Source organism: Pelophylax lessonae, assembly GCF_965119305.1.
Source record: "Pelophylax lessonae genome assembly, chromosome: 10".
In the NCBI taxonomy this organism is placed as follows: Eukaryota; Metazoa; Chordata; class Amphibia; order Anura; family Ranidae; genus Pelophylax; species Pelophylax lessonae.
Genome location: NC_138777.1, coordinates 42,749,501 through 42,776,068, shown reverse-complemented (window position 1 = coordinate 42,776,068; position 26,568 = coordinate 42,749,501). Strand labels below are relative to the sequence as shown.

The 26,568-nt window shown below is 43.3% G+C and overlaps 1 protein-coding gene and 1 long non-coding RNA gene across 4 annotated transcripts in view; one reads left to right on the top strand and one right to left on the bottom strand.

Moving 5' to 3' along the window:
* The window catches only part of MAPK8IP1 (mitogen-activated protein kinase 8 interacting protein 1), a 183,898-nt gene that overhangs the window by 31,009 nt on the left and 126,321 nt on the right, over window positions 1–26,568 (bottom strand). For all 3 annotated transcript variants that reach the window (XM_082270002.1, XM_082270003.1, XM_082270004.1), the window contains exon 3: window positions 20,238–20,462. In XM_082270002.1, coding sequence (XP_082126128.1) covers window positions 20,238–20,462 — 225 coding nt within the window. The remainder of the gene's footprint in view (window positions 1–20,237; window positions 20,463–26,568) is intronic.
* The window catches only part of LOC309565207, a 1,884,446-nt gene continuing 1,863,312 nt past the window's right edge, over window positions 5,435–26,568 (top strand). Inside the window, exon 1 of the long non-coding RNA XR_014225795.1 lies at window positions 5,435–5,515. This is a non-coding gene — a long non-coding RNA (uncharacterized lncRNA). The remainder of the gene's footprint in view (window positions 5,516–26,568) is intronic.

Sequence of the window (26,568 nt, the reverse complement as noted above, 5' to 3'; positions counted from 1 at the left end):
TCAAATATCAGTAATCAATACATCCAGTCACATCAGTTTTCTGAAATTAGATCATGTAAATTTTATAAGTCTGCATTAATGAACTGACGTCACAATATTTATATATTACAGGCATTTATATAACGGCACCAACGTACGTCGTGCATTACATACTACTTTTTGTTAAATTAATACTTCTATGTTTCTATAGACATGTGCGCTTCGTTTTGTTCTGAATAAATATTTGGACAAATTTTTAGTGATTTGGACATGTCCAAATATCTGAATTACAGTAAAAAAGAAGTTTACCGAATGCTCCCAATAACGAAACGAAATTGGAATTGAAATTCAAATCTAATTTTACATCGAATTCCATTCTAATTCGGACTGTAAACATATTTCTGAAATCAAAGACTGCGTGTGTTATTAGTGTACCATTTCGAAAAAATGCTGTTTTTGTTAAACCAAAGATGATTTAAAGAGTCATTGGAATTATTTGATAAAGATTTTTCTTTTGTTTGTTCACTTTGCCGCAATTGAATCGAAAAATAAAATACAATTTTTGATACAATTGCTTTGAAATATACCAATTTGAATATTTCAAATTGAAAAAAAAAAATCACTAAATTCAAAGAAAATTAAAAATAAAGACATAAAACGAATTCCGAATATGAATCCCGAATATGAATTTTTATAAATCAACCGAATTAAAAAAAATTAAAGAACGAGATTAATTAATTGAATCAAATTTTCTGGTTATGCACATGTCTATGTTTCTATAGTGTCTACTCTCCGGGTACATTCTATATAATGTTGGGTCTATCATCTTGGGTGCGCTCAGTAGATTATCGAACTATTATTATTATTATTATTATTATTATACAGGATTTATATGAACTAGGGCCAATTTTAAACAGGAGCCAATTAACCAACCAGCATGAACCTGTGCAAGCATAGGGAAAGCAAGTCCTGGCCTGGACTTGAACCAAGGACGCCAGTGCTGCTACTGCACATCAGTCCCTGTCACCAAGCAGCTTTTATTTATTTTATTTTTATGACAGGTACTTATATAGTGCCTACATTCACATCAGTCCCTGCCTTCAAGGCCTCTTGCACACGATACTCCTGTATGAGCATCTCCTTTTTCAGCCGTAATTTTTGTCTCATTGAAATGCACGGATTTTCGTGCAAATTCGCGCATATGCATTCGCGCAAATTCGCGCCTCTGAATATGCAAATTTTTTTTTCAGATCAATAGTATGGGATCGTGTGTGCTCATTTGCGCGTATTCGCGCGTATTCGCGCGCATTAGGCGTAAATTACTGTTCCAAAATGCAGATTTTTCTATTTTGTTCTTACTGAAGAATACGCGGCGCTCATTTACGTGGCTGTGTGCATAGGCACATTAGAATGAATGGGCTCTATTTTAGCTCAGAAAAAAAAAAAGCTGTACTGAGCGTTTTTAAGCTGCAGTGTGCAAGGGGCCCAAGGAGCTTACAATCTAAGTTCCCTAACTCACATTCATACATACACATAGTAGGGCCAATTTACACAGGAATCAATTAACCTACCAGCATGTCTTAGGAGTGTGGGAGGAAACTGGAATACCCAGAGGAATCCCACACAGGCACAGGGAGAAAATGCAAACTCCAGGCAGGTAGTGCTGCATTGGGATTTGAACCAACAACCCCAGGGATACTGGGCAGAAGCGCTAACCGCATAGCTTCTGTGCTGCCCTCAATATAAGGTCCCTATCTCACATACACACACATAATAAGGCCAATTTAGACAGGAGAAAATTAATCTTCCAGCATGTCTTTGGAGTGTGGAAGGAAACTGGAGTACCCAGAGGAATCCCACAACAGGCACAGGGAGAACATGCAGACTCCATGCAGATTGAGACCTAGATTCAAAAAAGGGACTCTAGTGCTGCAAGACAGAAGTGCTAACCACTATAAGTCACTGTGTTACCCAACATACAGCTACAGTATTGCTATAATTATTATTAATATTATTATTATTATTAATAATAGTAATAATAATAACAATAATTTTTAAAAAACTGTGCCCTTTAAGGCCCCGTTCACACTGGGGCGATCCGACTTTGGGGGGCGACCTCCGAGGTCGCGGTGCGAGCAGCGCGCCGCGACCTCGGAGCGGCCGCCACGGACTTTATAACATTGAAGTTTATGGCGGTCGCCTCCGGGTCGCCCCAAAGAAGCTCCGGACCCTTTTTCTAAGTCGGAGCGACTTGTGTCGCTCCTTTTAGAACGAGTCCGCAGCTTCCCTATGGAAGGTGACCTACGGCGACCTGTGAGGCGACCAGGTCGCCTCACAGGTCGCCTTAGTGTGAACGGGGGCTAAGACCCATACACACGAGCAATCATACATTATTCTGATCATTAGTACAGAGCTTTGGAGAGACAATCATGACAATTCATCCAATATTATCCGATGGGACAAGCATCGCCTGATTTTCAGATTGTGTGTACGAGGCTTAACCATTAAAAATCTGTCCTAGGGTCCAGTAACTTTGTCTTAACTCAGATGGAGTCATTAGTCTGCTGCAGGCAGAGGAAGCATTTCCTCAGTCTCCTCTTCTCCAGTGATCAGACTGAAACATTCTAACTTTGTAGGAACTCAAAAGATAACTTTTGTGATTGTGTCATCTCTGAATCAGGATCCTTGTGGAGCTTGGGTCTCCAAACTACGGCCCGCGGGCCACATCCGGCCCTCTGCTAGGGTCAGTGGAGCATCTTCCGTGTGCACAAGGCTAAGGATTCTGGTCAGCAGATGCTGCCTATGGTCTACGCTTCAACCCCCACCCATACCCTGTAAGGGGGGACTCTGATGAATACCATGATGTAGGGGGACTCTGTTGGGGACCCTGATGTAGGGAGACTTTATAGGGACCCTGATGTAAGGGGGGGACTCTAAATATGACTCTGATGTGAAGGGGGACTCTAATGTGGACCCTGATTTAAGGGGGGCTCCAATGGGGACCTTTACATAAGGGGGGGACTCTAATGGGTACCCTGAAGTAAGGAGCGACTCTAATTGAGACCTTAACATACAATGGGGACCTTGATGTAATAGGAGAACCTAATTCTAATTTCAAAGGGACTCTGATGAGGACCCCAATGAAAGTTGTGATTCAATGTAAGGGGAATCTCAGATGGGGACCCTGACTTAAGAGGGGAATCTAATGTGGACCCTTATGTGAGGAGGTGCTCCAATGAGGACCTTAACATAAAGGGGGACTCTAATGGGTACCCTGATGTAAGGAAGGACTCTAATGAGGACCTTAACGTAAGGGGGAACTTGAATGGTGACCTTGATGTAAGGGGGGAATCTACTGAGATTGTAATTTAAATTCACAATTTTTTTGTCAATTCTGGATATATACTGTATATAAATATGTATATATAGCCAGAAGTGACAAATATATACTATGGTAAACCCACCTTGACTTATTGTGAATTGGTTGTCAGTACTCTGCACAATGCAGTATATGAATGTTATATAAAAAGCAAATTACATTATAATGACTAAAAAATAGAAAATAAATACATAAGGCTGCATTCCCATGTCAGCGTTTGGATCGCGGGCAGAATCGCCGCAATTCCGCCCGCGATCCGGAGATTATTGCAAATCGCGGGACGCCTGTGCGTTGCCCGTTGATTTGCAATAGCACCCCAAACGCTGAGCAATGTTGCCGTGATTTCCGCCTGCCGAATCGCGGTAACGTCGCGCAAAAAAAATCACGGGACGCAATACGCTCCAAAGAAGCTCTTGTACTTTTTTGGGCGTAATGCGTCCCGCGATTTTTTTTTGCGCGATGTTACCGCGATTCGGCAGGCGGAAATCGCGGCAACATCGCTCAGCGTTTGGGGGGCTATTGCAAATCAACGGGCAACGCATAGGCGTCCCGCGATTTGCAATAATCTCCGGATCGCGGGCGGAACCGCGGCGGTTCTGCCCGTGATCCATACGCTGACATGTGAACGGAGCCTAAATATTAAATATATATATATATATATATATAGTATAGTAATAATAGTAATAATAAAAAAAATAATAAAGAATATAAATAATAAAAATAATAAAATAAATAATAATATTAGACTCTGTTATATAAAGAATATACAAGCATTATATCCTGTGATCTGCATATCCAATCCTTCCAGACACCATAGAATTGGCAGGACTTCTAGCTCCTGCATGAACGTTGTGCTCACACCTTCAGTTTATATGAATGTTATATAAAAAGAAAATTACATTATAATGACTAAAAAATAGAAGAGAAATACATAAATATTAAATATATATATATAGTATAGTAATAATAATAAATAATATAAATAAAAAAATAAAATAAATAATAAATAATAATATTAGACTCTGTTATATAAAGAATATACAAGCATTATATCCTGTGATCTGCATATCCAATCCTTCCACACCATAGAATTGGCAGGACTTCTAGTTCCTGCATGAACGTTGTGCTCACACCTCTCTCCACTTCCATAATAATGGTCCCTCTCTGTACACTGATCTCTGCCAGCCATTGTGAACCCCCCGCATGTTATTTACCAGATGCTGTGATCCTGCCAGGAGAAAACTGCTAACCTAGAAAAACAGCGCCAGGGCGAACGCTCAGCCATTTATTGTACAAAACTGTTATGCAACTGTGACCGCAGCTGTACAAAAACACAGAAGATAAAAAAGATGCTTTAATCTGATGAGGCATGCGGAGTCTAAATAGGACCATGATATCTAATCCCCGAAAAGAAAAATGCATATTGCAGGCTACCAATCCTTACATGTGCTGGCTGCATTTGATTTATTTTTATTCCCTTAACAGATTTTTCATTGATTTTACATTATGAAGAATACAGCAGAATAATGAAGACTTTGGGGTCTATTTAAAAAAAAAAAAAATGCTTTATGAATAATCCCTGTAATGTGTCTTAAACAGTATGTTTGTCAGTGTTAATTTCGTCGACTAAAACCGACTAAAATGTTTTAGTCGACTAACACAATTCAGATGACTAAAATACGACTAAAACAAAAATGGCATTTTAGTCTTAAGACTAAAATATGACTAAAACTAAAAGGGCATTTTAGTCAAAAGACTATAACTAAAACTAAATCGAAATTTGCTGCCAAAAATTAACACTGGTGCATGCTCAAAGCTTATTACCACCATAAATAATAACATATTAGATTTTTCACTCCAGGACCAGCAGTAGTATATAATGAGTTTGGAAATTGTAGAGAAATGCTTAAATAATGCATTACAAATTACAATTGAACTACACCCATTTGATTATAGATGACTAAAATGAGTTTTAGTCGACTAAAATGTAGGACGTTTTAGTCGACTAAAATATACTGGAGTTTTAGTTGACTAAATACGACTAAAACTAAAACACTTGCAGAAGACTAAAATGGGACTAAAACTAAAATGCCATTTTAGTCCTAAGACTAAGACTAAAACTAAACTGAAATTTGCTGCCAAAATTAACACTGATGTGTGTCACCTATGATTATCAGCTCCATCTTGTGGCCATAATGCTGTATTTTCTGGATTACAGTATTTCAGGAAAATAGCACATTATGGACACTAGATGGAGCCGGTGATCATAGGAAATACATGAATTAGGCACATCACAGGGATTATGGGAGGCATTTGCACAGCACATCTCAGTGGGTCAAAATGGGCAGAACCGGAGACCCAAACAAGGTGGTCCCAGCCCTGAAGGAAGCCTATGAGTGGCTCATCTAACCACATTATCCTCTAATGGAATAGGAAAGGGTTAGAGCCCCTAAACACAGCGTTGTGTGCCGCATCCCTGAGACACAGGGAATCACGGTAAAGAGCCTGACGAAGGATCTTTACCATGTGATCAGCTGTGTCCAATCACAGCTGATCACAGATTAAACAGGAAATGCCAGTTACCGGCATTCCTCTTCCCACTTTAACAGAGCATGAGGAGAGGAGAGCCAGGAAGCCATCATTCCTCAGAGGGGGCATCTGCACTGACAATAAGGGGCACTGATCATTAGTGTCCTGATTGTCAGTGCAGCCCCAGCAATGCCCACCAGTGCTGCCAATCAGTGTTGCCTGTCAGTGCCCATTAATGATGACTGTCAGTGCTCATGAGTGCCTCCCCAACAGGTCCCTCTATCAGTGCCACCTATCAGTGCCTATCATTGCCGCCCATCCATGTCACCTATCAGTGTCCATAAATGCTGCCTATCAGTGCCCATCAGTGCTGCATATTAGTACCCATCAGTGCCGCCTACCAGTGCCCATCAGTGCTGCCTATTATTGCCTATCAGTGCTGCATATTAGTGCCTCCTTATCAGTGCCCATCAGTGCAGCCTATCAGTGCCCATCAATGCAGCATATCAGTGCCCATCAATGCAGCATATTAGTGCCCATCAATGCAGCATAATGCAGCATATCAGTGCCTGTCAATGCAGCATATTAGTGCCCATCAATGCAGCATAATGCAGCATATCAGTGCCTGTCAATGCAGCATATTAGTGCCCATCAATGCAGCATAATGCAGCATATCAGTGCCTGTCAGTGCCGCCTCATCAGCGCACATCAGTGAAGGAGAAAAATTACTTATTTACAACATTTTATAAAGGAAACTAAGAAAAACTTTTTTTATTTTCAAAATATATAGTCTTTTTTAGTTTGTTTAGCAAAAAATAAAAAAAAACCCAATGGTGATTAAATACCACCAAAAGAAAGCTCTGTCTCAAAAAAATGATAAAAATGTCATTTAGGTACAGTGTTGCATGACCGCGCAATTTTCATTCAAAGTGCGTCAGCGCTGAAAGCTAAAAATTAGTCGGGGTAGAAACGAGGTCAAAGTGCAGGGTATTGAAGTGTTTAATGCTTTTCCAGGGACAACCCAAAATTTGGGGTTTTCTTATGCTGTCACTTTCAATGATAATGATAAACAGAACAAATAGAGAGGATGAATCTCCCCAACAAGGCCACGGGCAGCAATAAAAGCTGACAGGTGTTCTGATCCCTCTCCATCCAAAAATATAAAAAAAATTGCCATTCGTCATACTTTAAAGCAGAACTCCAGCTAAAAATAAGATAAAAAATGAATAGCTCATTGGGAAAAAAAAAAAACGACAAAACTCACTTTGAATGAAGAGATTTCCCCCAAAGTACTTTTTTGGGCCACTAGATGTCCTCAGTCTGATGGACCAGGATTATTTAGCCCACTTCCTCTGAGCACAGGTTGTCCTGGACCTGCTCCCCTCCTGTGACTGGACAGTGAAAGGAGAAGCAGCATAGTGCTGAGCTCATCTCTCTCTGCTGTTTCCTCCTAACAGAATGCTTTTTGCCTGCACATGAACTGATTGGCTCCTTGTGCTGCTTCTTCCTCTAACACTTCAGTTCTGCTGTACAGGGACTGCAAGAGGCTGATATCAGGTCAATATCAGGGACTTACAGATGCTTGTTAGGGAATCTGGAAGAGGAGGGTCTTAGACAATCCCGGAAGGTCCTGTTGCGAATCCTATTCTTTTATGCAAAAAAAATTATAGTGCTCCGATGGAAGAAACCAGATCCTCCTGGTGTGGGGGCCTGGGTGGCAACTTATCAATAATGCATTACCACTGTATAAGTTAACATATTTGGCACGAGGTTGTCTTAAAAAATTTGATAAACTGTGGCAGGACTGGGTGGCATCGGTTTCCGGAACTCTTGATGTATAAGTGGAAAGGTATAATCATAGGTGTGCGCAGCTTTTTGCATTAGGATGTGCACCCCCAAAGCTCAAACACATATGCATGTGTGTATATACTGATGGTGTCAGCTGGGCAGAGATTGGTGCCAGTAGTTTTTATTTTTGTTTTTTTATTTTTTACAATATTTTTTGGAGCCCCATTAGGGATTGGTTTGATACTTTGGTTTTGGTTGGTTTGATACTTTATAAATAAAAAAAAAAAAAAATAAATAAATAAAAAAAGGGGGGGGGGGTTGTTTATATGCTGTGGCTATGGGATTAACTCCTTGTTTCCTGAATTTTTGATACTTGTGTTACCACACTACAGATTGTTATGTCCTGTATTTTGTAATTTTCATGTTTCTTTTGTGTTTTACACTAATAAACTTACCTTTTAACCGCTTGCCGACTGCTCACAGAATATTTACTGCGGCAGTCAGCCCCTCACAGGCAGAGTGACGTAGGTCTACGTCACTCGCCTGTGAGGCTCTGGGGACCCCCCCGGACCCCCCCGCGCGTGTGACCAGCGGACCCGATGTCCGCCGGTCACTCGGCGATCGGCGGGGGAGAGGGAGAATGTCAGGCAGCTTGTGTAAACAAGCCACCTGTCATTCTCCTCGCTGTAAAGACACTGATCACACGGATCTAGTATGTAGATCCGTTGATCAGTGTCCTTACAGCTCAAGCCACAGCCAATCACAGTAGAAAGCACGCCCCTAGGGACACACACAGCCCCTCCCTCCCAAATAAAGTTAACCCCTTCACTACCAGTGTATTTTTACAGTAACAGTGCATATATATAGCACTGATTACTGTAGAAATGTCACTGGTAACCCCAAAAGTGTCAAAAATGTCAGTCAAGGGTCCGATCTGTCCGCCCCAATGTCGCAGTACCGCAAAAAAAAAAATCGCAGATCGCCGCCATTACACGTTAAAAAAAAAAACACCAAAAATGACAGAAATCTTTCCCTTTGTTAGTAAACGCGATAACTTTTGCGTAAACCAATCAAAATACGCTTTTTGCGATTTTTTTTACCAAACATAGGTAGCATAAAACAAATTGGCCGAAAATTTTAAAAAATTTTGATTTTTACATTTTTTTTTGGGGAATTTCATATAAAAAAATGTGAAAAATATTGTTATTTTTGCAAAATGTACGCTCTTTTTTTGTTTATAGCGCAAAAAGTAAAAATCGCACAGGTGATCAAATACCACCAAAAGAAAGCTCTGTTTGTGGGAAAAAAAGGACGCCAAATTTGTTTAGATACAGCCTCGCACGACCGCGCAATTGTCTGTTAAAGTAACGCAGTGCCGAATCGCAAAATACCCCCTGGTCGTTTAGCAGGAAAATCCTCCGGGGCTTAAGTGGTTAAAGAAAAATAAAATATCAGGAACTTACACTGCTTGCATAAAAAAAAATAAATAAATACATTTAATGTTGTATTCATTAATAAAGGACTGCATTCATTTTGGTATTTTATATTTGCCAGAGACCTCAGAGCTTCCAGGTATGGAGGATCATGTGACCTCCTCCCCTTCCTCCTATCATGCAATGCACGGGTCTGAGCGGTCCATCACCAAAGCCAAATAATGACATAAAACAAAAATAGGGCCGCGCTGTGAAGATTGCCCCGTAATCATATATAAAAGTCCCAAAATCAGCCGTTGTGATAGGTAGTAGATCCTGATATAAACACACTTCTTACACTCAAATCCTGCTTTTCAGATCTTGTGTGACCCCCCCCCCCCCCCCCGTTAGTGCTCAACAAACGCCTGTGTGTATACCGCCTCACCAGCCACAATGATAAAAGGTCAACGTCAGTTTGGACCAGGAAGTACTTCCATGTCGGGCGATCAAATCCAGCAGAATCAGAACATTAAAAATAAAAGATTGCCAACATAGAATGATACCATATAAACTAGAAATGTATTAAAACATTTGTGAGTGCACTCACATTTTCAGCATAAATAAAGTCATTGATTGGTGTATCAATCGCTAAAATCCTCGATATCCAGAAAGTAAAATGGCCGATTAGTGACTGCCCATGCAGAGTGGTGTGCGTACGTCCCGCCCTACCAGTTTCGTCACATATGACATCATCAGGGGCACCAGATGACTCAAAATGTGAGTACACCCACAATTGTTTTAATACATTTCTAGTTTATACGGTATCACGCTATGTTTGCAATCTTTTATTTTTAATGTTACGATTTTGCTGGATTTGATCACCCCGCATGGACGTACTTCGTTGTACTAGGTGGAGCTGAGGAGCATAATTAGTATAATACTCAGCACCAGCTAGTGGCCATAATGTAGTAATTTCCCCATTTACACTTTTTTTTTTTTCAATAACATTTGATCTGCAGAGAATGAAGCCTGAGCACATTTGATTTTGCCCTATTTGCACAGAACAAATTTACATGCACAGTTTTGATGGATGAATGGCTATGGAAATGTTTTATAAATGGTCTTTGGGTACCAGTGCTTGCCTAATATTAGGGCAGAGGGAAGAATGAAGACAGCCAGGACTGCTGTTGGAAATCAAGGGGCCCCGTACAGCCTACCTGGCAGGGCCCCCTCCCCAAATTTATCAAGACAATATTTTCACAAAAAATACTCTAAAATCATTATTAACGGACACAAACATAACAGAGAACATGTGTGAATTAGCCCTTTTTAATTTTTTTTTACATTTTTTTTTTTAAATGTACAACTTTTTTTTTTTTAATTTTAAAAAATTTCAAGAATTTTTTTTTTTTTTGAATCTTTTGAAAAGGGGGGTACACGGGAAGGGTCCTTTGACACGGCATGGTCCGTTCTCTGCTCAGCGGGGCATCGATCCGCCGTTCCCCGCTGAGCAGGCAGATGACAGCTCTGTCTCCGCTCTGTGTGCAGAGATGGAGCTGTCAGATCCCCGCTGTCCTCTATGGGGAGATCGGATGAGAATGGACATCCCATCCGATCCGCCAGACGGATGGAAAATAGAATTTCCATCCCTCCGGATTTCACAGACAGGATCAGATCGGATAGCAGCGGGTGTCAGCAAAGATGTCTCCGCTGACACCCACTGCCCCATAGGGATGCATGGAGCATCCGATCCGGTCTGCCTGAAAAACTGACAGGCGGATCGGATCGGATCGCCCGTGTGAAAGGACCCGAAGGGTGGTCAGAAGCAGGCAAAACAGGGAGGGGGATCGGTGTCGGAGAAGCAATTACAGGAATGATGCCCTGTGTCCGTGTCCACACAGGGCTTCCTTCTGTAATGACCCCTCCTCCTGACCGTACCGATTCCCTGTGCTGTTGGCCCCCCTGTGTGCCCGGGCCCCTTACAGGAGGACTGGTGGTCCCCCCCTATCAGCGGCCCTGATCACAGCAGATGTGATAGTCACTTTCAAATGCACCTATGGGCTCATTTACACTTCTGCATTGTGGTAAGGTAACATGCGTGGCAGTGCAATGTAAGTAGCATTGCGAGGCATCACGCTACAAAAAAAAGGGTTAGGTCCGATTTTCTGTATGTAGGGAATCTTGGCAGCCCATTTTTTTTCAATGGCTGCTTTAATATGCTGCAAAACGTGTGTTAACACACTGCAAACGTGTAAATGAGCCCCAATATGTATTTTGTTACAAAAAAAAGGTCATCTTTGATTTTCATTAGTCAGCCTGCAAACCCTTTGGTGGCGTGCACACTGCGCCCACACAGCGAGGCCAGGACTGAGATCCTTTGTGTCAAATCCACATAATGGGGTGGGTGACGGATGGTGTCAGGCAGAGGAATCTCGGATGACTCAACACGACCTGAGCTGTCATTTCCCGGCCGCTGTAACCATGGCGACCAACGCTAATGGGGCAGAAGGAGCCGTAAGAGAGGGAGAGGCGGAAAAGGGAGAGAAGCAGAGCAGGGCAGGGAGTCAGAGGGCGGGGGTCATTAAGAGAAGGGGGGGGGGAGTTAAGTCATCGGCCGGCTCTCATCCCATTAGCAGCCCCTGACAGGATTACACCTTCACTATTAGCTGAGATTACAGCGTGAGGAGGAACAGTGCGTTTGTCACCGCGTATTCTGATGTGACATAACCCCCGACCGGGAGAACTTCATCGCAAACAGCAACTGTCCTATAGGGGGACCGGTCACTGCGCCACACACAGCGCAACTATAGATACACATTTCACCCATTACCTGCCATCATCAATTCTTTACTACAGAAACCGCTAACACCATCCGTCCTATAGGGGGACCTGTCACTGCGCCACACACAGCTCAACTATAGACACGCATTTCACCCATTACCTGCCATCATCAATTCTTTACTAGAGGAGCCACTAACACCAACCATCCTATAGGAGGACCGGTCACTGCGCCACACACAGCTCAACTATAGATACGCATTTCACCCAATACCTGCCATCATCAATTCTATACTACAGGAACCACTAACACCAACCGTCCTATAGGGGGACCTGTCACTGTGCCACACACAGCGCTAAACTATACACACGCATTTCACCCATTACCTGCCATCATCAATTCTTTACTACAGGAACGGCTAACACTGACCGTCCTATAGAGGGACCTGTCACTGCGCCACACACAGCGCTCAACTATAGACACGCATTTCACCCATTAACTGCCATCATCAATTCTATACTAAAGGAACCGCTAACACCAACCGTCCTATAGGGGGACCTGTCACTGCAACACACTCAGCCCTTCACACACAGTTCAACTATAGACACATTTCACCCATTACCTGCCATTATCAATCCTTTATTAGAGGAGCCCATGCACTACCAGTTGATACCCAGAAGATGACCTCTGGCCTTCCCTCCAGTCTTCCACATATATACAGGCACCTCTCCTGGACTGAAATGGCTTACTCTGATTTCACTGCACACTGTGAGCTTCCCGCAGTGTGCGCTAGAAGTTGTAGCAATCAGAGAGATCCCGCCCTATTTCTTGGCTGGAGAACGTCCAGAAGGGTTCTTGTCAGCAAAAGGGACTTTGCAGCAAAATGGCCAAATTTACTTAAAATCAGCCTAAAATTTCACCAGCAGGTGTGCTGAGACAGAGTGTGCATGGATAAAGAGAGAGAGCGTCTGAATTTGTTTTCTAACACTGCTAACCCTTATCCTAATACTAACACTAACCTTTACCCTAAAACTAACCCTTACCCTAATGCCAACACTAACCTTTACCCCAGCACTGACCCTTATCCTAATACAAACACTAACCCTTACCCTAATACTAACCCTTACACTAATACTAACCCTTATCCTAATACTAACCCTTACACTAATACTAACCCTTACCATAATACTAATCCTTACACTAATACTAACCCTTACCATAATACTAATCCTTATCCTAATACTAACCCTTACCATAATACTAATCCTTATCCTAATACTAACCCTTACCATAATACTAATCCTTATCCTAATACTAACCCTTACCATAATACTAATCCTTACACTAATACTAACCCTTACCATAATACTAATCCTTATCCTAATACTAACCCTTACCATAATACTAATCCTTACACTAATACTAACCCTTACCATAATACTAACCCTTACACTAATACTAACCCTTACCATAATACCAATCCTTATCCTAATACTAACCCTTACCATAATACTAATCCTTATCCTAATACTAACCCTTACCCTAACACTAATACTAACCCTTATCCTAATACTAACCCTTACCCTAATACTAACCCTTACACTAATACTAACCCTTACCATAATACTAACCCTTACACTAATACTAACCCTTACCATAATACTAACCCTTACACTAATACTAACCCTTACACTAATACTAACCCTTACCATAATACTAACCCTTACACTAATACTAACCCTTACCATAATACTAATCCTTATCCTAATACTAACCCTTATCCTAATACTAACCCTTACCATAATACTAACCCTTACCATAATACTAACCCTTACCATAATACTAACCCTTATCCTAATACTAACCCTTATCCTAATACTAACCCTTACCCTAATACTAACCCTTACACTAATACTAACCCTTACCATAATACTAATCCTTATCCTAATACTAACCCTTACCATAATACTAACCCTTACACTAATACTAACCCTTACCATAATACTAATCCTTATCCTAATACTAACCCTTACCCTAACACTAATACTAACCCTTATCCTAATACTAACCCTTACCATAATACTAACCCTTCCACTAATACTAACCCTTACCATAATACTAACCCTTACACTAATACTAACCCTTATCCTTATACTAACCCTTATCCTAATACTAACCCTTACCCTAACACTAACCCTTACCCTAATACTAACCCTTACTATAATACGAATCCTTATCCTAATACTAACCCTTACCCTAAAACTAACCCTTACCCTAACACTAACCCTTACCATAATACTAACCCTTATCCTAATACTAACCCTTACCCTAATAGTAACTCTTACCATAATACTAACCCTTACCATAATACTAACCCTTACCATAATACTAACCCTTATCCTAATACTAACCCTTACCATAATACTAACTCTTACCATAATACTAATCCTTACCCTAACACTAACCCTTACCCTAACACTAACCCTTACCCTAATGCTAACCCTTACCCCCTTACCATAATACTAACCCTTATCCTAATACTAACCCTTACCCTAATACTAACCCTTACCCTAATACTAACACAATACTAACTTTTACCCTCATAATAAACATTTAAAGTGAGTGTAAACCTATCCATATATCCAGTGAAGTGACTGGCCTCAGGTAATACACAGAGATGAAACAAATCCTCCTACATAAGTTGCTCCTGTTTATCTATTTAATTCAAAGTGCTGTCTGAGCTGTCAGAAATAAGGGGGCAGAGAGAAGTTACACTCGGCAGAGCTCATGAGAAGAGCTCTAAGAGCTGATTGGAGGGAAAGGATACAACCCCTTCGCACAGCACACAGGAACAGAGCTGAGGCTGTCAATCAGCTGGAGATCCCTCCCCTGACACCATTTTTCTCTTGGTGTCAGTAAAACTTGTCAGAAGTGACTCATGCAGATAGCAGAGGAAGGAAGCAGCAGACAGAAATGACACTTATCCTCTGGATTGAGACAAGTACACACAATATAGTGATATGCTGTATTGTTCATATTTCATGTCTGAGGTTTACAACCACTTTAAATGGGGACACCGGTTCTGGTGACAACTGTCTAAGAGGAGATCCTTCTGCACTTTGTAGCGATCACCTTCTAATTCCTGCTGTGTCCCTGGCACAGGAAGTAAAGGGGAATCTCCCTGGTGGGACACATGAAATAAAACCAGATGCTGTAACCATTACCTGCTCTACTAAGAATTAAAAAAAATAAATAAATGTTGGGCCTTACATATACTTTATATTGCAGTGGAAATTGTTTGAAATCGCATCAATGCCAGCTGAGACATTTTTATCTGTCCTCATTTAGGTGGTGGAAAGCAAAATAACGGTGAAGCTGGCAGGTGGCAGATTGCTGTAACCTGCTGAACTTTGTGCAATTGTTTTATCATTAAAGTCTCATAAAGGTTTCTGCAAATGTGACAAAGCTGCGATATTCAAAGTGTTAGTAAACCCAGGAGCCTGCATTCACTATATCTGCTCTCCCACAGTACAACATGGAAATACAATAGTATTAGTAAATATAAACTGCTAAATACCTTTTCTCATCAGCAGTATATAGCAGTCTTGTGACTTCTATCAGTGTCTGGTTAAAGCTTGTAGGAGGAGTTTTCATTCTCCTCTGACTGTCCTATGAGGCTGCATGATCCCTGACCCCTCTGTCTGGACAGTGCTGATTGGCCCTGTGCTGATCACATGCACACTCCCAAGAAAAACTCTCTAATACACACCAAACTGAGCATGTGCAGAGTGCCCCCAAGGCTCTGTACTATCAGGAGATGGACTGGAGAATGTGGAAGAAGGGGAGGATCAGAGAAGACAGGATCAAACAGCCTTTTTACAAAATGTGGAGGATTAACCCATTAGGTTCTGCAGTGAGTATAACAAGCATGCTTTACTGCATATACTGTTGTGGGTTTAGTAACACTTTAAGGCTATCCTTTGCCTTAAGATGGCCATACATGCTACAATCTGATTGCGCAATCTCAACACAATCTTGCCAAAGCCCCGTACACACAGGCCAAATGTCAGGAGACATCAGCTGGTTAAAAAAGAAAAAAAAAACGACATTTGGCCTGTGTGTATGTCAGCCAGACCAACAGAAGCCAGCAAGTTTGGCCGTGTTGGAAAATGTCTGACAGCGCTGATTGGAGTATTATGGTGGGGGAGGGGGGTCAGAACACAATAGCTCAGCGAGCGGTGGAGATCACTGTACTAACATCGGATCGTTAGTACAGCAGCTCCGACCAGAGCTGTCAGTTCCTTTCGTTCAACCTTGCATAATAAAAAACAATTTGTGTGTACCAGGCTTTACACATGATACAATCTGATTGTAAAATCTCTATACAATCTCTTTAAATATTTGAAAGCAATGTGGCCCTACCAAACCATCCGTTTCATTTATATCTGGTCATTCTACAATGTTATCGGTAGATCTAAGGCTCACCATACATGTTACAATCTGACCATACATTCTCTGTACAATGAGCTTTATATTTAATATGAGCACCTACCTAATACTTCCAATCAATCTGTATCCAATCTTCCATGCTCTTGTACTACACAGTTTTTGATAGATCTAAAGGAGATTGTACAATCAGATTGCAATGTGTGTGGTGAACCTAGGTGAGATTTTACAATCAGTTTGCAAAGTGTATGGCCAGCTGTGGATATCAAGAGCCATGTAATGTGAGGGTTTACCTTCATTTGTTGAGTTTCAATCCAATCAGATAGGCCTTTGCCCTACATAGCACTTGGTAGAATTACAATTTTACAATCAGATTGAAAGATGTATGTCCAAGATTCACCAACAACCTTGTAATACGATGAGAAAAGAAAGCGTAGCACACTAAGCACATGCAAACATCATTCAAATGTTCATGTAAACCAACAAAAATATATCTTAGAATGTATCCATGTCAGTCCATGCATCCTGATGTCATAGATTGCAATTGTCAATGGTAAGGCAACCAATCCAATGTGCAGAATAGATGGTGTTCAGCTGAGTGCCACCAACAGAAGGATTGCACACTCACCAGATGTCAAGGCTGTCACTACAGCAGGAAGGGAGCCTCAAAACACTAAGGCCCCTTTCACCGGGCTTTCCAATCCGGTCTGCCTGTCAGTTTTTCAGGGGGACCTGATCAGATGCTCCATGTACCTCAATGGAGCAGCGGATGTCAGCGGAGACATGTCCACTGACACCCGCTGCTATGCGATCCGATCCTGTCTGTGAAATCCGGACGGATGGGAACCCTATTTTCCATCCCTCTGGAGGATCGGATCGGATGAAAACGTGCAGGCGGTCCGTTCTCATCTGATCTCCCCATAGAGGAGAGCTCTGGTGCAGTGGTGTATTTAGGTTTTGTGCTGCCCTAGGCCTGACTAAACTTGTGCACCCCCTAATTTACATATCACCCACCCCTTCCTGTAAAGGCCACGCCCCTTACTTTTTATGACCCCCCCTGTCATCTGTGAACCACAGACCAAAAGTCTATCAGTGCCCATCAGCGTAGCCTCATCAGTTCCCATACATTCAGCCTCATCAGTGCCCATCTGTGCAGCCTTATCAGTGCCGCCTCATTACTGCTCATCAGTGCAGCCTCATCACTGACCACTTTATGGGGGTGCCAGACTGATTTGCACCCTGGACTCTTCCCTCTGGCCCAATTTACCCCATAAGACTGGCACTATACTAAAAGTGTAGCGCAAGCTGGCGGGGACCCTTTTCGTGCGGGACCCGGGAGGAGGCTGGTTTTTTTTTTCGTGCAGGGTGCAGCTTTTTTGCTGCCCCCTGCAAAGTGCCGCCCTAGGCCTGGGCCTTGTTGGCCTAGGCCAAGATACAGCACTGCTCTGGTGAGTGTGCAATCCTCTGCTGGTGGCGGTTGCACTCAGTTGAACATAGAGCACATATGCTTCGTGTGCTACGCTTTCTTTTCTCATTACGTTTTAGGTTGGGTATACTACTTATGTGTCAGCTGCCTATTTTTCATATTTTTTAACACACAGCGCAGATTCTTTACATTTTTTACACGTAATAATGTAATATGATGATCCACCTAAACAATCCATTGAATATTGAGCCAATCAGATTGGCCTTTTCCAAACTTACAGTAGCTGTTGGTAGACTTAAGAAAGTTGTGACAACCAGAATGCAAGGTGTATGGACAAGGTTTACAAACAACCATGTAATATGATGGTTTATCTTAACAATCCATTGAGTTTTTAATCAGATTGGCCCTTACCCTACATAGCTCTTGGTTGACCTAAATGACATTTTACATTTAGATTGTAAGGTGTATGGTCAGCTTTACATATGATCAACCATGCAATACAATGGTCTGCCTTCACAATCCATTGAGTTCCTGTCATATCAGTTTGGCCTCGTCCCTACATAGCTGTTAGATGAATTTCGATCCATCTATGGCCAATTTAAGTGATTTTACAATCAGATTGCAAAGTGTACAACCAAGATTTACCAACAACCATGTACAGTACTTTGCAATCTATAGAGTTTCCATCCAATCAAATTGGCCCTTACCCTACATACACTATATTGTGAAAAGTATTGGGACGCCTGCCTTTACACGCACATGAACTTTAATGGCATCCCAGTCTTACTCCGTAGGATTCAATATTGAGTTGGCCCACCCTTTGCGGCTATAACAGCTTCAACTCTTCTGGGAAGGCTGTCCACAAGGTTTAGAAATGTGTCTATGGGAATGTTTGACCATTCTTCCAGAAGCACATTTGTGAGGTCATGCCCTGATGTGGATGAGAAGGCCTGGCTCGCAGTCTCCACTCTAACTCATCCCAAAGGTGTTCTATCGGGTTGAGGTCAGGACTCTGTGCAGGCCAGTCAATTTCCTCCACCCCAAACTTGCTCTTCCATGTCTTTATGGACCTTCCTTTGTGCATTGGTTCCAAATCATTTGGTGGAGGGAGGATTATGGTGTGGGGTTGTTTTTCAGGGGTTGGGCTTGGCCCCTTAGTTCCAGTGAAGGGAACTCTTAAGGCGTCCGCATACCAAGACATTTTGGACAATTTCATGCTCCCAACTTTCTGGGAACAGTTTGGGGACGGTCCCTTCCTGTTCCAACATGACTGCGCACCAGTACACAAAGCAAGGTCCATAAAGATGTGGATGAGCGAGTTTGGGGTGGAGGAACTTGACTGGCCTGCACAGACTCCTGACCTCAACCCGATAGAACACCTTTGGGGTGAATTAGAGCACAGACTGTGAGCCAGGCCTTCTCTTCCAACATCAGTGCCTGACCTCACAAATGCGCTTCTAGAAGAATGGTCAACCATTCCCATAGACACTCCTAAACCTTGTGGACAGCCTTCCCAGAAGAGTTGAAGCTGTTATAGCTGCAAAGGTTGGGCCAATTCAATATTGAACTCTACAGACTAAGACTGGGATGCCATTAAAGTTCATGTGTGTGTAAAGGCAGGTGTCCCAATACTCGGTAATATAGTGTAGCTGTTGGGGGATTTAAGGGCCGGTTCACTTTCTTGCGAGTGCGGCGATCGCATGTAATATCGTAGCGCACTGCTCCTTCATTACATGCGATCGGATGTGCGGATGCAAATCAGCCATACACTTTGTATGGCTGAAATTCGCACTGCACCCGCACAAAAGACGCACAGGACCCTTTTTTCCAGCCGCATCAGATCGCACAGTGGTTCACACTTGTGCGATCCGATCCTGTGCGAACTGTCAGATCGCACTGCCATATGCGATCAAACTGGGGGTGTCGTTAACATTTAATTGACACCCCCAGGGTATCGCATATGGCAGTGTGAGCTGCCAGGGGTGCGTTTGCGATGCGGGAACAGGCTGCGAATTCGCTGCCTTCCCGCATCGCTCATGGGTGACCCGGGACTAAATGATATTTTACAATCAGATTGCAAGGAAAAGATTTACCAACAACCACATAATACGACGACCTTTACAATCTGTGGGTCTCGGATGTTGGACGACCTTTACAATCTGTTGGATGTGGAAGGCCGTTGTCCTCCATAGTTGTTGGAAGTTCTAAAGCCGATTATATATTTAGATTGCATTGTCTATGGCAGGCTTTTGTCTTCTAGACAATCCCGTCCCTCTGTATATCCAGCCTGCATCCTTATGTATCGATCGGATCTCTCAATCCGTATTAGAGGACACGTCATCCTATCAATTTAAATCCTCTGAGATCATCTGTAATTACCCGTCTTGTGCCTGCATGTGGCCCCCGATGGAGCCCGATCCTTCAATGTCACAGCAGCCAATAAAGTCATAAATACAGAATAAAGTACATACAGAATATTTCTGACCAATCACAGCTCACCTGTGTGCGTGGGGCCTGTGGGAAGAGGTTGAGGGTGGTAGGCCTCTTGGGTCGGTAGGTGTCCATGGATGGAGGCAGGAACGGTTTGGGGTCCACAGGGGGTCGCGTCTCCTCTTCAGTGATATGGCCGGCATCGATCAGGTCCAGCTGCAGCATCTCCGCCTGCATCCGACTGGCAGCTCCCCCCCCTCCCGAGGCAGGACCAGGCTCGGCACGCAGGCGGCTCTGGGGGATCAGGAGACAGAGTCATGGGACCAGGGATAGAGGGGGGGGGGGAGAGAGGGACACACAGTGACATCATCTGCTGGGAGGGGGAGCAGGGGTGAGGGGGATAACATGACTGCCTGGGAAGGGACACAGAGGGACAATGTTTAAATGTCCCCAAGGAGCAAAGTGTCCCTGGAATAGCAAGGAACAATTTAATGGAGCAGAGGAAACACGAGCAACAGTGACAGATGAGCAACTGGTGGGGGATGAGAAGGAGGAGGACGGTGACACCGGGTGACACCACGTTACAGGAACCACACTCAGGCAGAATAGTAATTAGCAATACAGAGAGAGGGGGACAGGGAGAGGAGCAGATGGAGCACACCGGGCAGGGAGGGGGGGAGGGAGGGAGAGACACAGCACAACCAACCACCTGCCATCCCAGCCAGGGACATGTGCTAGAAAACATGGCAGGACACAGAGACAACATAGACATAACAATCACATTGTATACACACCGCACAACCACAACTTCTCACTCACAACTTTTACTACTACAGAAAAAAAAAACTCTATTTATCCCAGATATATATTTATTACAAATCATTAACCACTTAAGCCCCGGAAGATTTTACCCCCTTCCTGACCAGGGCCTATTCTGCGACGCTGTACCTAAACAAATTTGGCGTCCTTTTTTTCCCACAAACAGAGCTTTCTTTTGGTGGTATTTGATCACCTGTGCGATTTTTTGATCATGCGCTATAAACAAAAAAATAGCGTCAATTTTGCAAAAATAACAATATTTTTCACATTTTTTTTATATGAAATTCCCCCAAAAAAATGTAAAAATCTAAATTTTTTAACATTTTCGGCCAATTTGTTTTATGCTACATATGTTTGGTAAAAAAAAAAATCACAAAAAGCGTATTTTGATTGGTTTGCGCAAAAGTTATCGCGTTTACTAACAAAGGGAAAGATTTTTGTCATTTTTGTTGTTTTTTTTTAACGCGTAATGGCGGCGATCTGCGATTTTTTTTGCGGGACTGCGACATTGCGGCGGACAGATCGGACCCTTGACTGACATTTTTTACACTTTTGGGGTTACCAGTGACATTACTACAGTAATCAGTGCTATACATATGCACTGTTACTGTAAAAATGACACTGGCAGTGAAGGGGTTAATTCTATTGGAGAGGGAGGGGTTAAGTGTGTCCTAGGGGCGTGCTTCTAATTGTGATTGGCTGTGGCTGTGTGTGTAAGAACAGTGATCAACGGTCCTACATAGTAGAACCATTTGATCACGATTCTTACACAGGGAGAACTGACAGGCGGCGCGCGCTCGCTCCCCACACCCTTACAGGCTAGCGACGTAGATCTACGTCGCTTTGCCTGTGAGGGGCTGACTGCCGACGTAAATAGTCGTTAGGCAGTTGGCAAGTGGTTAAGGCCCCTTTCACACTTGTGCGACCTAAAAGTCGCGTCATTTTACCGCGATTTTGATGCGACTTTGACTGGACTTGAAGCATTGTCTATGTCTTTGGACCTCAAAACGCATTAAAATCATCCCAAAGTAGTGCAGGGACTGTTTTGAAGTCGTTGCAACTTGAAGTTGCACAGATATGAACGTTACTCATTTTAAAATCATGGAGTACGACTTGTCATGTGACTTTGCAGTCCCAAATCGCAGGACAGGTCGCACAGGTGTGAAAGAAGCCTAAAATAGAACTATAGGCAACTTTTTTTTGGATAGATTAAAGTGGGGTACACACTATAAGAAAATCGGGCGAACGATTGTCCGATTTTCCTCCTTTTTTTCGCAGACAATCGGAACCGATGAAAGAATTTTCGTACGACAAACGCTTTTTTTGTTGTTGTTTCTGATCATGAGCAGTCCATCCTTTCTGATTTTTCTTGTACAAAAACCGTAAGAAAACGATACACATTTGGAGTTTGTCCCTTTCAGAATTTTCGTACGGACATTCCGAATCTTCTAGAAAGTTCTGTGCACACCATACGAAAATCGTACGAAAATTTTTGCCCGATTTTCTTATAGTGTGTACGAGCCTTAAGGGAAGGTTATAACCCCTTTCAGATTCTGTTTTTCACCATCTGTGTCCCATTGGGGAGATTTCCCTTCACTTCCTGTATCATGGCCAAACACTGGTTTACAAAGAAACTCTATTTAAAAGGGAAAACTTTTGGATAGAGTAAGAGAGGGTTAAAACCCCTGACAGGGTTTATTTTGCCATCTGTGTCCCTATTAGGGAGATTTCCCTTCACTTCCTGTCCCATAGCCAAACAGGAAGTGAGAAGAAATCCCTGCAAATTAACCACTTGCCGTCTGCTCACATTGCTGCTACTGCAGCAATGTGGCTCGTTATCATCTAGCGACGTAGTACTACGTCACTAGACTCCTCCCCCTGTAGGCGGCGCTCGCGTCGCAGCGGGAGTCGGGCCAGGGGAGGAGCGGCGGCGATCGCCGCTGCTCTTCCCCGATCGTGGGGGAATCGAGTTTGGAGATCCGCCCGCCTGTGTAAACAGAGCGGGCGGATCTCCTAAGTGACAGGCAGGTACAGATTGCAGGGTTCAGCATAGCTGGACATCCGATCTGTCCTTGTGTCACTCAGTCACCTCCCCCCACACACGTTAGTAAGCACCAGGCATACATTAACCCCTCCCTCTCCAATAAAATTAACCCCTTCCCTGCCAGTGTCATTTTTACAGTAACAGTGCATATGTATAGCACTGATTACTGTAGTAATGTCACTGGTAACCCCAAAAGTGTAAAAAATGTCAGTCAAGGGTCCGATCTGTCCGCCACAATGTCGCAGTCCCGCAAAAAAAAAAAAATCGCAGATCGCCACCATTACTCGTTAAAAAAAAAAACACCAAAAATGACAGAAATCTTTCCCTTAGTTAGTAAACGCAATAACTTTTGCGCAAACCAATCAAAATACACTTATTGCGATTTTTTTTACCAAAAATATGTAGCAGAAAACAAATTGGCCTAAAATTTAAAAAAATTTTGATTTTTACATTTTTTTGGGGGGGAATTTCATATAAAAAAATGTTAAAAATATTGTTATTTTTTCAAAATAAACGCTATTTTTTGTTTATAGCGCAAAAAGTAAAAATCGCACAGGTGATCAAATACCCCCAAAAGAAAGCTCTATTTGTGGGAAAAAAAGGATATAAATTTCGTTTGGGTACAGCGTCGCACGACCGCGCAATTGTCCGTTAAAGTCGCACAGTGCCGAATCGCAAAAAAGTGGCCCAGAAGTAAGACAGCAAAATCCTCCGGTGGTAAAGTGGTTAAGGAAATCCCAGGTCACCAGAACTAGTGTCCCCATTGGAAGATTTCCCCTCTATTACTTTTCTGGGTAAAACCCAAAATTTGGTAATCAGGACAAATAGGGTGAATCTCCCTAACAGGGGCGCAGACAGTAATAAAAGCCTGACAGGGGTTCTAATCCCTCTCCATTCTATCCAAAATTAAAAAAAAAATGTTTTGCCTTTAGTCACTTCCTGTCGTAAATTCAAATAGGAAGTGAAAGAAATCCCTTCAAAGGGAGGGGGGGGGCAAACCAAAACAGTGTATCTTCCCCTCTGTTCCTGTTCCGGTGACAACCCAAAATGTGGGATTTTTTCTCACTTTCACTCTCAATAACAGTAAACAATAAAAATAGAGGGTGAATTTCCCTTATGGGGGACACAGACAGCAATAAAAACCTAGCAGGGGTTCTTCTAATCCCTCTTAACTTTAACCACTTCAATACAGGGGCACTTTCACCCCCCTTCCTGCCCAGGCCAATTTTCAGGTTTTAGCGCTGTTGCATTTTGAATGACAATTGTGCGGTCATGCAACACTGTACCTACACCAAATTGATGCCATTTCCCCCCCACAAATAGAGATTTATTTTGGTGGTATTTGATCACCGCAAGGTTTTTTCTTTTTTGCTAAACAAAAAATGACCGAAAAGTTTGAAAAAAAAAAAAATTTTTTTTGTTTATGTTATACAATTTTGTAAATAAATAAGTTTTTTCCTGCACTGACAGGCACTGATGAGGAGGCACTGATGGGGTGGCACTGATGGGTGGCACTGATAGGCGGCACTGATGGGCGGCACTGATATGCAGCATTGGTGGGCACTGATAGGCGGCACTGCTGGGCACTGATAGGCTGCATTGATGGGCACTGATAGGTGGCACTGATGGGCACTGATAGGGGGCACTGATAGGCGGCACTGATCAGCACTGACGGGCACTGATAGGTGGCACTGGTGAGCAATAATGGGCACTGGTGAGCGGCACTGATAGATGGCAATGATGGGCACTGGTGGGCAGCACTGATGGGGAGGGCACTGGCGGGCAGCACTGATGGAGAGGGCAATGGGGGGCTCCCTGAGCCCTGATTGCCATCCCTGGTGGCCATAGTGGGCATCCCTGGGGTCATGGGTGGGCATCCCTGGTGGTTCTAGTGGCACCCCAGCCCCCCCCCCGAGGGTCTGCACTGGTAATCAATAATCTGATTACCAGTGCCGACCCCCCCCCCCCCCCCGTCAGAGGAGCTGCCGATCGGCGCTCCTTTACTCGTGCCTGTCAGGCACTTACTGAGGAAAGCCGATCAACGGCTCTTCCTGTTTACTATGTGACCAGTCGTGATTGGACACGGCTGGTCACATGGTAAAGAGCCTACGTCAGTAGACTCTTTACCGAGATCGGAGATGCAGGGAGTCAGTGTGACACCTCGCATCACCGATCGCCACTCTGCATGCCCCCGGGGGGCGCCCAGAGCTGTATTATCCTGCCGCCGTCATATGAAGTCCGGTCAGGATAATGCAACCACATTCCTGCCGTCATTCTGCTATAGGGCGGGCGGGAAGTGGTTAAGCCCTGGTTTACCCTGGTCCAGCTTTGAAACCACGACACTTCAGTGCGATGTCAAAGCTGCAGATCAGTGCGATTTGGATCTCCGATTTCATTGTGGTTTGCGACTTGTTTTACTAGAAGTCAATGCAAGTCGCAATGAAGTTGCAGAAAAGCAGTGCAGGAGCCTTTTCCAAAGTCGCTGCGCCTTGAGTCACAATGTTATGGATGGTTCCATTGCCAAAAATAGGGGGATACTTCAGATCACATGGCAAATCGCTTTGGTATGAACAAGGACTGAAGTGGAACTAAAGGCAAAACTTTTTTTTAAAATTTTGGATAGAGTAAGGGAGGGTTATAACCCCTGTCAGTTTTTTTGTCCCATTGGGGAGATTTCCCTTCACATCCTGTCCCATAGCCAAAACAGGAAGTGAGAGAAAATCTCTCCAAAGTGAGGGAATCCAGGGGTGTCACCAAACCTAGTGTCCCTATTGTAAGATTTCCCTGGGGGTGGAGCTACACATGTAAATGCATTGGGGACACCCATAGCCAAAGCAGGAAGTGAGGGGAAATCCCTCCAGAGTAAGGGAACCCATTGGGGACCCCCAGGTCACCAGAACTAGTGTCCCCATTGGAAGATTTTCCCTCTATTATTTTTCTGGGGACAAAACCAAAATTTAGGATTTTTTTTTACTTTCACTATCTATGATAATGGTAATCAGGACACGTAGAGAGGGTGAATCGCCCTAACGAGAGTGCAAACGAGAGTGCAGACAGCAATAAATCTGACAGGGGGGCTAACCCCATCTCCACTCTATCCAAAGTATGTGGTATACAATCAGTAGGATGTGTCCCTTGTGCTGAGTCCTCCTCTGTCTATGCCATTCCCACCCCACCGGAATTTTCCAATGCAGTGAAGTTTAAGGTTCCATTCACACCTGAGCGCACTGAAGTCGCGGGCAGAATCACGATTCCAGATTTGCGGCCTTTCCGCCCCCCTCCTCTATTCATAGAAGCCATACTACAACTTCTATAAATAGAACATTAACTATGAATGGAGGGGCGGAGCTATCAATCATCCATCTGCCCTCTATTCATAGATCCTGCTTCATTCATAGATGTAGCGTGACTTCTATGAATGGAGGAGGGGGGGCATAGTGGGGGTCTCCTGATGAGAGCCTGTGACACCCCCTTAATTGTATTAACCCCCGCCACTCTAAAAAATTACTTCGGCATGGGTGGGGGGGAGGTTAGTGA